At 42.5% G+C, this 12,226-nt stretch overlaps 1 protein-coding gene across 5 annotated transcripts in view; it reads left to right on the plus strand.

Moving 5' to 3' along the window:
- Nucleotides 1-5,405, plus strand: part of SUSD6 (sushi domain containing 6) — a 145,107-nt gene extending 139,702 nt beyond the window's left edge. For all 5 annotated transcript variants that reach the window (XM_077122846.1, XM_077122843.1, XM_077122844.1 and 2 more), the window contains exon 6: nt 1,120-5,405. In XM_077122846.1, the coding sequence (XP_076978961.1) occupies nt 1,120-1,145 (26 nt within the window). In that variant the 3' untranslated portion in view covers nt 1,146-5,405. The remainder of the gene's footprint in view (nt 1-1,119) is intronic.
- The last annotated feature ends 6,821 nt before the right edge of the window (nt 5,406-12,226 follow it).

Raw genomic sequence — 12,226 nt, forward strand, 5'->3', positions numbered from 1 at the left:
ATGGATTTTCTTGATTATAACAGCATGCCTTCTTTTTTCTTGATTGTATATAGGGATAAGAAGGGGCTATTTAATAATTGGCCCAGGTTTAACTATGGAGGTCAGTGATCCCCATGCTCAGTCAACCACATGTATTGTGAGACATGGCCAAGCACAAATCTCAGCTTATCCTCCCTCAAGAGCCAAAATAGTTCCCTGCTCTTCTCCCTTCTCCTCCCCTCCTTGCTTTGTTTCATGTGTTGAACAAGCACTGTTGAGACTCACCTTATGCCTGGTACTGAAATAGGTTTCAAGGGGATACAGAGATATATGAAACATGCTGTGTGTCTGCATGGAGTTTCTGTCAGTTGGAACAATGGGGCCTGCACTCAGGAAATAATAAAACCATGAATTGTAGGGAACTATATGTCAAAATGAGGGGATCAGAAAGCAAGACATGTATTGGAGCATAGCGAGTTAGTCTCAGGCCGGGTTTGAGCTATGCAGTACCAACAGAATCATAGGAAGGCAAGCCCTTGAGTCATCAGTCTAACCCCCATTGATATATAAGGAGACTGGCACCTAGAGAGGGAAAGTGATTTATCCAGGGTGACGTTGCCAGCAGAGGATTTGAAGGGGGCACTTTACATGAAAGGAGTGGCTATTTCCACATAGCTGATTGTTCTGCATTTCTTTTAAATTAGGGATGCCCCACTCCCTTAATTAACTGTAGCAAGTCTGTGAAAAGTTACAAGCTGATTTTGACTGACTTGAGGCTTTAAGGAGGAGGTGGAGCTTGAACAGAGCTTTGTAACCTTATAGGGTGGGATCAGGAGAGAAGCAGAAGTGACTAGATCAGCAGATCTAGAGCAGAGAGAAGAAGGTTTGTGTTTGTGGGAATGAAAAAACAGTTCTGTATCAGGCTGAACATTCTGTTTTTATCACATAGGCAGTGGAGGAGGTGAATAAGAAAGGCCTAAAAAAGATTTGGGAAATTTAGGCTACCTAAAGTGTATGTGAGGTAGCCATTTTATTTCTTTAAACTAAGGGTTGCATGGGGACCCTTGTAATGGGTTAGATGTGCTGCACAGAGACCCACATGGAATAACCACTGTGCTTTCCATTCCTTTCTTCCCACAGATATTCCACTGTTGAAAGAAGCATGAGAGCTGCTACTGGCCTCTCTCCTCTCTGCGATGGTCCTCTCTGCCCTTCCTCCTTCTCCCTGTGGGTTTGAGTACCCTGGGCTCTCCAGCCACCCTACCCAGATACCTGAGCTACCACTTGTGTATCTGTATATCTCTGAGGGCCTGTAGGCCCTCCTAGCTGGAAACCCAAGGAAGCGTCTCGCCATCTGCCTACTAGACAGCTGGAGGAGCTGGCTTTTCGCCTGGCCCAGTCCTCTCATCTGTGTCAGGGACATATTTGAATGTGCTGGATTGAACCCCCCCTTTCCTTGAGCCCTTCATGTCTCCACCAGCCAGCTGTCTGGTGGCAGCTCCATGGCCCACATGGGTCTGAATGCCGCTGTGTTTACTTGTGCCTTCCCCCAACCCTGTCCAGTTACCCTGTCACACAGGCTTGTTGCTGTCCTCCAAGCCTTAGTAGCTGCACTGCTGTCCCTTGCCATACAGGAGGCTGTGCCTGGGTCGTGCCTGTTTCCTTTGAGCAGGTCTGAGAGTGAAAGCTCTGGAGTCAAAAGAGTGGCTCTTATTGGGGCAAGAAGTGTAGGTTCCTGTGCTTGTGCTAGGTTGACACTGGTGGTCATATTTCCTTGGCTGAGAATGGAGGATTTGGAAAAGAATACCAAAGCCATCCCAGCACTTAGCTGCCCAGCTCAGAAGTGTAGGCTTCTAGCCTTGTTGAGTTAAGAGTTTCTAAGAAGCATCTAGAAGATCCCGAGGGAGGGAAAGAAGATGGCTTATGAAGATTGTCTTCCTAAAAGCAAGTAGTCCCTTTCTACTTCCAGCATTAGCCTTCCTGGCCTCACTTTTTTTCTGTTTGCCTGGATTATAAAGGGAAGTTTCATGCCACCGCCTGGGTTTTACTCCAGGCAGCTCTGGCTTCCTTGATGCCCACAGAGGCCTGAGGTGAATCATCCCTGGAACAGGAAAGTTACTGAGATGCCATGGAATGCCTGTCTGGTTACTGGCAGTTCAGTCAAGTTGCCCCTTTTTGGGTTCGTGGTGAGGAAGGGGAGCCTGAAGGCACAGGCCGAGACCCTGGGTGGCTGCAGGCAGCTTCAACCCCAGTCCTGAGGATCTTCCTCACCACGGTCATGTGCCTTAGTAACTGTGCCCAGGAAGCGTCCTGCTGCTCGCTGCCCTGCTGCTTTTCCTACTTACGCCCTTCCCTGCCTGTCCCCTTCACAAGTCACAGCAGACAAATGACTCCTTTGTTTTCCCTAGCACCCTGAGGGAAGGGCTGAGAAACAGTTCTACCCCTAGAACCTTACTGCCTGAGGTGGGCGAGTGATTTGCAAAACATCCTGGCTCCTGAGGAACTGTCAGACTGAAGCCTGGGGCACAGGACCCTTGGAGAAGCTGCTGGGGTTGAGGGAGCAGGCTTGGTGTTCCCGACACTTCTGCTTGGGGTAAAGCTGCCGCCAAGCTTTAGACTTTTCCTTGCCTGTGTGTTGAATGCTAACAAAGCTGGAGTGGAAGAGCTCAACCACGCTGCTATCATCTTCAAGAGATGTGGCATTAAGGAGTGTTTGGTTTTGCTTTGTTTTTGTTTTTGTTTTTAAACATGGTCTGGGAAACCGAAGCTGACCCTGTGTCACACCTCTACTCTTCCCATGGGTCTCTTATGTTTGGGGTGGTAAAAATAATAAAAATCCCAGAATGTTCCAGGCATGGGTGGCCTCAGAGATTAGAAGGGAATGCCTTCTCTCAGCCAGCTGTGCTCCTGCCTCGGCTCTTAACACAATGCACTTTACTGCCCAGACATTCCCTGGCTTCTTGCAACCCACATACAGTCTTCCTTCCTCTCAGGGTAAGGGCAGTGCCTGCTAAGCCTCATTAGCCACTCCCACACGTTTCTTTCCTTCCCCACCAGAAGTCCTCACATATACACACCGAACCTAGGCCAGAGTACTTAACGATGGAACGGATTGGCAAAGAAGCTGAAACACAGAAGCCTTCTGGGGGAGGTGAAATAAACTTAGCTGGAGTCCTGTCCTTGGCCTCAGAGAGGCCCTTTCCAGAGATATGCCTGCCATCTGCTGCTGCCCCAGCCCATTAGGTCCTACTGCTTCACCAAACCTGGCCTCTCCTTCACCCACAAAGGTGCCCTTGTCTTCCTCCAAAAAATGAAAGCATAGACAAATGGGATCTTAAGTCTCATTGCTGAGCCTTCAGCTTTTATTTTGCAATCTTCTAAAACCTGAATTGTATTCTAGAATATTAAAAAATGGAAGATCTTAGCCCCCCTTTATCTTATTTACTCTGGGTTTTCTTCCCTGTAAGAGACGGCACTTTTCCTTTTGGGTTTATTCAGCCACATAAAGTGGCTTTTCGACTTTGCCCTTGGAAAAAAAAAAGAAAGAAAATCCTTCCTTCTGAAGCCTCCTTACACCTTCTTCACCTTCTGTTAATACTACCCTGGAGATAACAAGCCCAGACTTGCCTCCCTGGTAGAAAAGAAAGTAGTCAGAACAAATTGGGCCTTTAGCTCCCTTTCCCCTCCCTCTTGTCACTGACGCTGAGGGGCCCACTTCACAGAGGCACCTGTTCCTGTGGGTGCGGGGCCTGAAATCTCTTATTGCTGCAAACATCGAGAACCTTTTCTCCTTGTAGTTCCCTACCCCCAAAGCAATTTCTTAACTGTCAGCCATGTGCTGCTGTTTCTAAGACTTTAGGACTTTGTCCCTTGTAGAGGGATTAAGGACTCCACAACTGTTTTTAGGTGAGGCCTGGCTGAGAGACAAGGGCAGATGTCAGGTGTCAGGTCTGTTAGGAAGTTGTCTACCCAAAGAGCCTGTACAGGTGTGGAAAAGACAAAACAAAAAACTGGCCACAGCCCTGCTTTCCTAGGCTTACCTGTAGGGGAGAGTCTAGGAGCAGGCTTTGTCCAGAAGAAATGGCCAGCACCAAAGGACTTAAATTGTGTGTTTGTGTGTGTGTGTGTGTGTGGTGTGCACACTTGAGCTGACTCAGAGCAGGTTTTATACCCTGGTGACTTGCAGTCACATTCTAGTAACTTTGAAGGGCCAGTATATGGTGAAAATCACTTAAAATTTCCGTCCCTTTCAATGCCTTAGTTTAGCAGGTAGATTCTATCTCATGCCATTTCTGTATTTTGTGTACTGTGTTCCATTTCACTGGGTATGAACTGTGAAATGGGCTGAGTCTGGCCACTTTGATTTTGTAAAGCATTTCAGTGTACATTCCACAAGCACTCCATTTGTAAACAAAACAGTTATGTCTTCCCCATTCCTCTTACTCTTCTCCGCCTACCCCCAGCCTTAAAGTTCTGTGGAGAAGCTAGATGGCAAGACAGACAAAGGTATACTTTTCCTGCTTCATTATTAGTGGCACAATGATAGATAGCACTCGGTCTTTCTTCTCCCAGTCACAGCTCCCAGTTGAGCTCTCAGAACTACTTGCTTCCTACATAACAATGTCTCCATTTCCCAGGAACATCCATGCATAGAATATGGAATATGCTGCAAATACTTCTAAGTCCTTGCATTTTTTTAAAAAAATGTCTTTTTCTCTTAAGAATAAGGGCCTAGAAGGAACTGGAATACAAGCTTCACAGCTTTATTCCACATGTGCTTGCTGGGGACAGTGAGGCTGGGAGCATCTCTGTGGGCCTGCCGAGTCTCCTGACTCAGCCTGTGGACATTGATTGGTGCACCATTGAGGGGTTTGGAGAACATTTTGATTGGCAGATGTTTGGACTGAGTAGTGCAGTAGCTGGTTCCCCAGAAAGGGTGAATACAGCAGGCTCAGCTTTACTGGGAAGCAACTCTTATTTTCCAGTTGAAAACCTAATAGAATTTTGAAAGAAAACCCCAAGGTTGAATCCTTTGCCAAGCAACAGAGAAAGCTGGAGGGGCCACAGGGGCAAAGCACTCAGATTGCCAAGCAGGGAAGAGAGAGAAGGGTGGGGTTACTTGGCAGCCCACTACTCCCTGCCCTGGTTTCTTATGTTACCACACCACTATGGAATCCTCTTTAGCATGGTACTCATAATGGTTTAAAACAACACAAACATAATTGATTCTGTGCAGGATGTCACTCACTCAGTTTGGGTTTGCTTTATTTTATTTTATATATATGTTTTTTGGTATCCTGTACATTGCAGTGGGTGTGAAGATAGTATTTTAATATTTGTACAAAGTTTAATTTAATTTTAATTGTTCTCTGTATATAACTGCATTTCTAAATAATAATAATAATAAAAAATTCTTATGACAAGGAGTTGCTGTTGATGTGATTCTTCCAGGAAGATTTTCAGAAACCCTAGATTGAAAAGAGCACATGTGAGAGGGAGCTCATGAAGGGATGAAGCACTAACTGAAGGGAGGGGTGCCTGGCAAGAGATGGGAGAGACAGAATGGGGAAGTGGTCTATGATTCGAGGTAGAGAGACCACATAAATGGAAATAGATTACCTCTCTTTTCTTTTGTTCCTCCTAGCCTGTTCCCCATTTTTCTTTTGTTTCGTTCATTTATTCATTCATTAAATAGACATTTTTGAAGTGTCCTAGCATTCCAACTACTGTGCTCAGAGCTAAGATTCAAGAAAAATGTGGTTTAGGCTTCAAGGAGTTTCTAATGTGCTGGGAAGGCAGACAGTTACAATAATATGCACTGATTATTGTGATTAGGGAAGGGTAAGGTATGCTGGGACACTCAGAAAACTTTCAGATGAAATGGTATTTAATCTGAGACGTGAAGGGCAATATAGCTAGACTAAGGGGCAGGACATACTATAAGTGTTAGGAGCAGAGGCAGCAAAAAGTACATCATTCCATTCAAGACGCTAAAAGGAGTCAAGCATAGCTGCTTGGCAGGGCTGAGGGGAGAGTGGCTCAGGGTAAATCTAGAAAGGTGGGCTGGAGTTAGATGATGGAAGTCCTCACCAGCCAAGTGCAACATCGAGTTTGCACTTTGTCGAAATGCCAGTATAGACAGGAGAGGCTGAAGATTGGAGCAGGTTAAGGTTGGGAATTGGCAGTAGGATCCTACTCTGTCTCGAGATACCATGCAAGGATTATAAAGACAGGATTCTGGAATTGGACTACTAGGCTTGAAGCCCAGGTCTTTATATGAGCTGTGAGGTCTTGAGTGCATTATTTGACTCTAGGCCTCAGTTTCCTCATCTGTAAAATGGAAATATCTTATAAAGTGCTTACTGTATGCAGGGCCCTGCTCTAAGTGCTTTAGTCCTCTTACCAAATAGGCACTGTGCTCAGTGGGGAGATAGAAAGATGAAAAGGCGGAGTACCTACAGGTTAAAAGCTCATCATCATGAAGTAGCAGATGGTAAGCAAGGGTTAAAACAGTGTGTTAAGGGCCTGAAGAGGTCCTTTAACCTTTAAAAAGTCAGGGCCCTCTTAACCTTTCCCTGCAAATAATGGTCAGGGGTGGGCCACGGTGGCTCAGCAGGCAAGAATGCTTGCCTGCCAGGCCAGAGGACCTGGGTTCGATTCCCGGTGCCTGCCCATGTATATTAAAAAATAAATAATAGTTTTTAAAAAAAGCTTAAAATAATGGTCAGGATGTGCTTCTCTACTACAATGTCAGGTGGGAATATATATTTTAGATTTAAATGCAATCATATTTATAATTAGATTAAATGATCTAAACTTTCCAATTAAAAGACAGAGTTTGTCAAACTAGATTTAAAAAACTACAAGAACAAACTAAATTCCTAGATAGGTTAAAATTTAAAGGATGAAAAAGATATACAGAGCAAACACTAATGACAAAAAAGCTGAATGATTGTATCAATATCATTCAAAGTGAACATCTGGACAAGGATAAGAACTGGTGATAAACAGGGACATTTCATAATAATAGAAGGATTGGTTCATCAAGAAGACACAATTCAACATGCACATATCTAATAACAGTATTTCTACAATTACAGTCAGATTTTAATACTCCTTTCTCACTAATTGAATAGAACAAGTAGAAAATCAGTAAGTAATATAAAATACTTGAACAAGGGCGGGCCGCGGTGGCTCAGCGGGCAAAGTGCTTGCCTGCTATGCCGGAGGACCTCGGTTCGATTCCCGGCCCCAGCCCATGTAACAAAAACGGAGAAACAGAATACAATAAAACAAGAAAATGTTTAAAAAAGATGTTTCCCTTTCTTCCTTCCTTCCTTCCTTCTATCCTTCCTTCCTTCTCTCTGTCTTTCCTTTAAAAAAAAAAAAAAAAAAAAAAAAAAATACTTGAACAAATCTAATGAATAATTGTAATACACATTTATAAAACACATTCAATAATGGCAGAATATATGTTCTTTTTTATTTTTTAATTTTTATTAAAGCCAATCAACATATTGGCTTTATGAATAATTTTTTCATCACATAGTTGTATATTCATCATGATCATTTCTTAGAACATTTGCATCAATTCAGAAAAAGAAAACAGAAAAAAAAACTCACACATACCATACCCCTTACCCCTCCCTTTCATTGATCACTAGCATTTCAATCTACTAAATGTATTTTAACATTTGTTCCCCCTATTATTTATTTTTAATCCATGTGTTTTACTAGTCTGTTGATAAGGTAGGTAAAAGGAGCATCAGACACAAGGTTTTCACAGTCACATTGTGAAAGTTGTATCATTATACTGTCACCTTCAAGAAACATGGTTACTTGTACATGTAGAACGCAGCTCTACATTTTCAGGCAGTTCCCTCTAGCCTCTCTGTTACACCTTAACTAAAAAGGTGGTTATCTATTTAATGCATAAGAATAACCTCCAGAGTAACCTCTCCACTCTCTTTGGAATCTCTCAGCCATTGACACTTAATTTTCTCTCATTTCTCTCTTTCCCCTTTCTGTCAAGAAGGTTTTCTCAATTCCTTGGTACTGAGTCCCAGCTCATTCTAGGATTTCTGTCACACGTTGCCAGGAAGGTCCACACCCCTGGGAGTGATGTCCCACATAGAGAGGGGGAGTGCAGTGAGTTTGCTTGTTGTGTTGGCTGAGAGAGAGAGGCCACATCTGAGGAACAGAAGAGATTTCTCTTGGGGGTGACTCTTAGGCCTAATTTTAAGTAGACTTAGCATATCCTTTGCGGGGTTGTTTCATAGGAAGAAACTCCAAGATTGGGGGCTCGGCCTATTGCTTTGGTTGTCCCCACTGCTTGTGAGAATATCAAGAATTCTCCACTTGGGGAAATTGAATTTTCCCCCTTTCTCTCCATTCCCCCAAGGGGACTTTGCAAATACTTTCTTATTCACTATTCAAATCCTTCTGGGATTTATCGAGGCATCGCTCTGGACAAACCTACAAAATCTCATGCCCTATTCGAGGTTCCATGTACTTATGGTGTCAATTAAGCTGTCCACATAAGTTATAATAGGAAATGCACTAGTCAAAATATAAATTTTGTACCAAATAAACATGTTTTTCTTTAGTCTCACACGTAAGTTAAAGTTTTAAAATATTAATTACCATCTGTTTTCAACACCCTGCATTATTGACATTCCTTTGTTTTTCTTCATGCAAAACATTTTTAAATTTGTACATTTAGTCACTATCATTATACACTCTAGGCATTCCTAGATTATACCATCTCAGTCTTTATCATCTGTCTTTCCTTCTGATTTCCTTTGTGCCCCCAGGCCTCCTCCCTCTATCATTCTCACATTCAGCTTCATTTAGTGTTCTAACATTATTGTATTAGTTAGGTAGTATTGTGCTATCTATTTCTGAATTTTTACAATCAGTCCTGTTGTACAATCTGTATCCCTTCAGTTCCAATTATCCAATATCTACCCCATTTCTATCTCCTAATGACCTCTGTTCTTAACTGAAATTATCCAAGTTCATTCATTAATGTTAGTTCATATCAGTGAGACCATAACAGTATCTGGCCTTTTGTTTCTGGCTAATCTCACTCCTTAAGCATGATGTCCTTAAGGTCCATCCATGTTGTTACATGCTTCATAACTTTATTCTGTCTCACAGCTGCATAATATTCCATCATATGTATATACCACAGCTTGTTCAGCCACTCGTCTGTTGATGGACATTTGGACTGTTTCCATCTCTTGACAATTGTAAATAATGCTGCTATAAACATTGGTGTGCAAGTGTCCGTTTGTGTCCTCTGAGTAGATACCTAGCAATGGTATTGCCGGGTCATATGGCAATTCTATACTTAGCTTCCTGAGGACCCACCAAACTGCCTTCCATAGCGGTTGTACCATTTGACATTCCCACCAACAGTGGATAAGTGTGCCTCTTTCTCCATGTCCTCTCCAGCACTTGTCATTTTCTGTTTTGTTGATAATGGCCATTCTGGTGGGTGTGAGATGATATCTCATTGTGGTTTTGATTTGCATTTCCCTAATAACCAGGGAAGCGAGAATATATTTTAAGATCATCTATGTCAACCACCCAATCTTAATCTCAGTCCTCAGTAGCATCTTGGCACAACCATCACTGATCAGTTGTGAGGAAGGTGGGGGGGAAAAGCCTACTATTTACTGAATACCTTACCAACTTCTCAAAGCAATGGTAATAATAACTCATCCTTATTGAGTGCTTGCAGTATACCACATATGGTTCCACGTACTGTGTGTGTATACTCAGGGAATCCACACAGTGACTATGAGAAGGTACCATTATTGCCAGAAGTCTTATGTCACAGATAACGAAACCAAGACATAAAGAGGCAAAATAACTTGCCCATAGTCACCTGGCCAATGTGTGGTGGTGCCGGGATTCAATTTAAATCCAGGTAGTTCGGTCCTTTGCCCCCGAAGCCTGACCCTTTAGGCACTGCCTGCCACTCAATACTATCCCTACAAGACCCTCAGTGTGCACTACCGCCCTCATTCTACCTTCCGTAATCTCTTTTAATCAGTGAGCTTCAGGTGGAGGAAAAATTAATTTCTTGGTAGGGAAACTGCCTACTTCTTGCTAGAATAATAAACAGCTTAACTCATTAGGGGACAAAATATGGAGTCCCAGAACAAGGCATTGAACTGCGTAGAATATGGTGTGAAATAAGTTCTCAAAGCAGCAGGAATTGCTCCTTCACAAGAAAAAGCTATGGAGAGGAAGCCCTGCTCGTTGCAGCAACAGAGAAGTCTTCTGTCACTAGGAAAGAGGTGCAGACCGTGTCCCATCAGGTAAGGAATGCCGGCTCCAGTGCAGGTGAGGGTGGAGGGAGTTGGGAGGCCTGTCGGCAAGGCGCCGCAGGTGTTCCACCGTCCTCTTGACGACAGGTGAGGAAGGGCACAGGTGGCAAAGCCCACAGAACCTGCCAAGCCGCTCCAGAAGGGTCTTAGGAGTGGTTGCCTCAGGTTGTGAAAGGCGGACAGGGAGACAGAAAAGGAATTTCCTGGCCTGCCACTAAACCCCTACTTTAGAAAGTTGAGGTCCCTAAAAGACAACAATTATGGTGACAATCTCTCAGAAGGACCTTTCTCAAACTACTTTAAACTATCTTTAAACACACAAAAGTAATGCATGTTCATTTCATAAGATTTAGAAAGAAAAAATTACTCATAATACCACAACCTACTGGTAATGTTATAGGCATGCGTGCATATGTATAGCTCCAGTCTTTTCTCTATACCTGTAAATTTTTTCCCCTTTAGAAAATGATCACTTCGTAATAGTATTTTAATCTGCTTTTTTTTACTTTACAGTTTATTGAAATCTCATAAAGCAGTCTTCATTTTTCATGCAGTTTTATATCTGATTGACAGTTTGGATTTTGAACCTGCCAATTTTTTTTTAAATCATATCCCCAATACTTGATAGCATTCTTAATTATTCCTTAGGATAAATTACTAGATATGGAATTGCTGGGTCAAAAGAAACACATATTTCAATAGCTTTTGAAATGTCCCAAATTACCCAACAAGAAGAGTATTCCAAATTGTATTTCCTTTGTAGAATGTTTGTTTTTCCACTGCCTCACAGCACCAGTCTTTTGTAAAATATGCCAATTGGAAGTTATAAAATGATAGTCCTTTAACTCACATTTGTTTGATTATTCCTGGAGCTGAATTTTAAAGATATGTTTGCTTACCTTTTTAAACAAAGCCATCTTAAAATAGTGGAGCAATCCAAGTTTGAGGTGAAAAGTCAAAACAGTAGTTCCCCCTACAAATTAAATATGCATATATATGCATATTTAAATATATTGGTATTTTTTGCATGTTTATAATAAAATATGTAAGTTGTAGAAAATAAGGAAGATGTTCCCACTAGGGCTTGAGATAGAATTCCTCATTACTAACAAAGTTTTCCCCCATATATTTACATCCCTACTTAATGAAGGGAAAGCATTTTAAAAAAGCATTTGAGGGTGGGCCACGGTGGCTCAGCAGGTAAGAGTGCTTGCCTGCCATACCCGAGGACCCGGGTTCGATTCCTGGTGCCTGCCCTTGTAAAAAAAAGCATTTGATACTGTCTTGAGAAATTTTCTTTGAAAAATTACCTGAGGTCGATTTGGATGTAAAAAATAAACAACCTTGGTTTCAGAGGCTTAAATGGATATGTGTGGGTGGTTGGGGGAGCTTGGAGCATGGGGTGGGAGGCTGGGTCACAGCAACAAAGGGATATTCAAACTGGGGAAGAAGCCACTAGGGCTTCAATGTCATTAAGGGAGTCTCTGAGCTGAGCTCACAGAAATAATGGCTATTATATTCCTGGAAGGAGTAGATGTCATAAAGCACTAGGGAGGAGATAAGAAATGGTAGGACTGTATTTAGAGAAGTCAAAAGCAAAACATAGTTGGCAACATAAATTGATTCACGTGGACAATACCAGCATCTGTTAAGCGATTATTGTGTGCCAGGTGCTCTTCTAGGCTCTTGGCACGCAGTGATTCTTCCAGTCCTCACAAGTACACCGGGTGGGGGTGGGGGGGCATTACAATTAACCTGCTTTCATAGATAAAGAAACTAAACACAAAAAAGTGAAGTAAAGCTTTACTATAAGGTTATACAGCTTTAAAATGATGAAAATTGGGATTCAAACCTAACTCTATCTTACAGCCTGCCCTCTTACTAATTTACCTTAAAGAACACTACCACCC

This window comes from Tamandua tetradactyla, chromosome 12, assembly GCF_023851605.1.
Source record: "Tamandua tetradactyla isolate mTamTet1 chromosome 12, mTamTet1.pri, whole genome shotgun sequence".
Classification (NCBI taxonomy): Eukaryota; Metazoa; Chordata; class Mammalia; order Pilosa; family Myrmecophagidae; genus Tamandua; species Tamandua tetradactyla.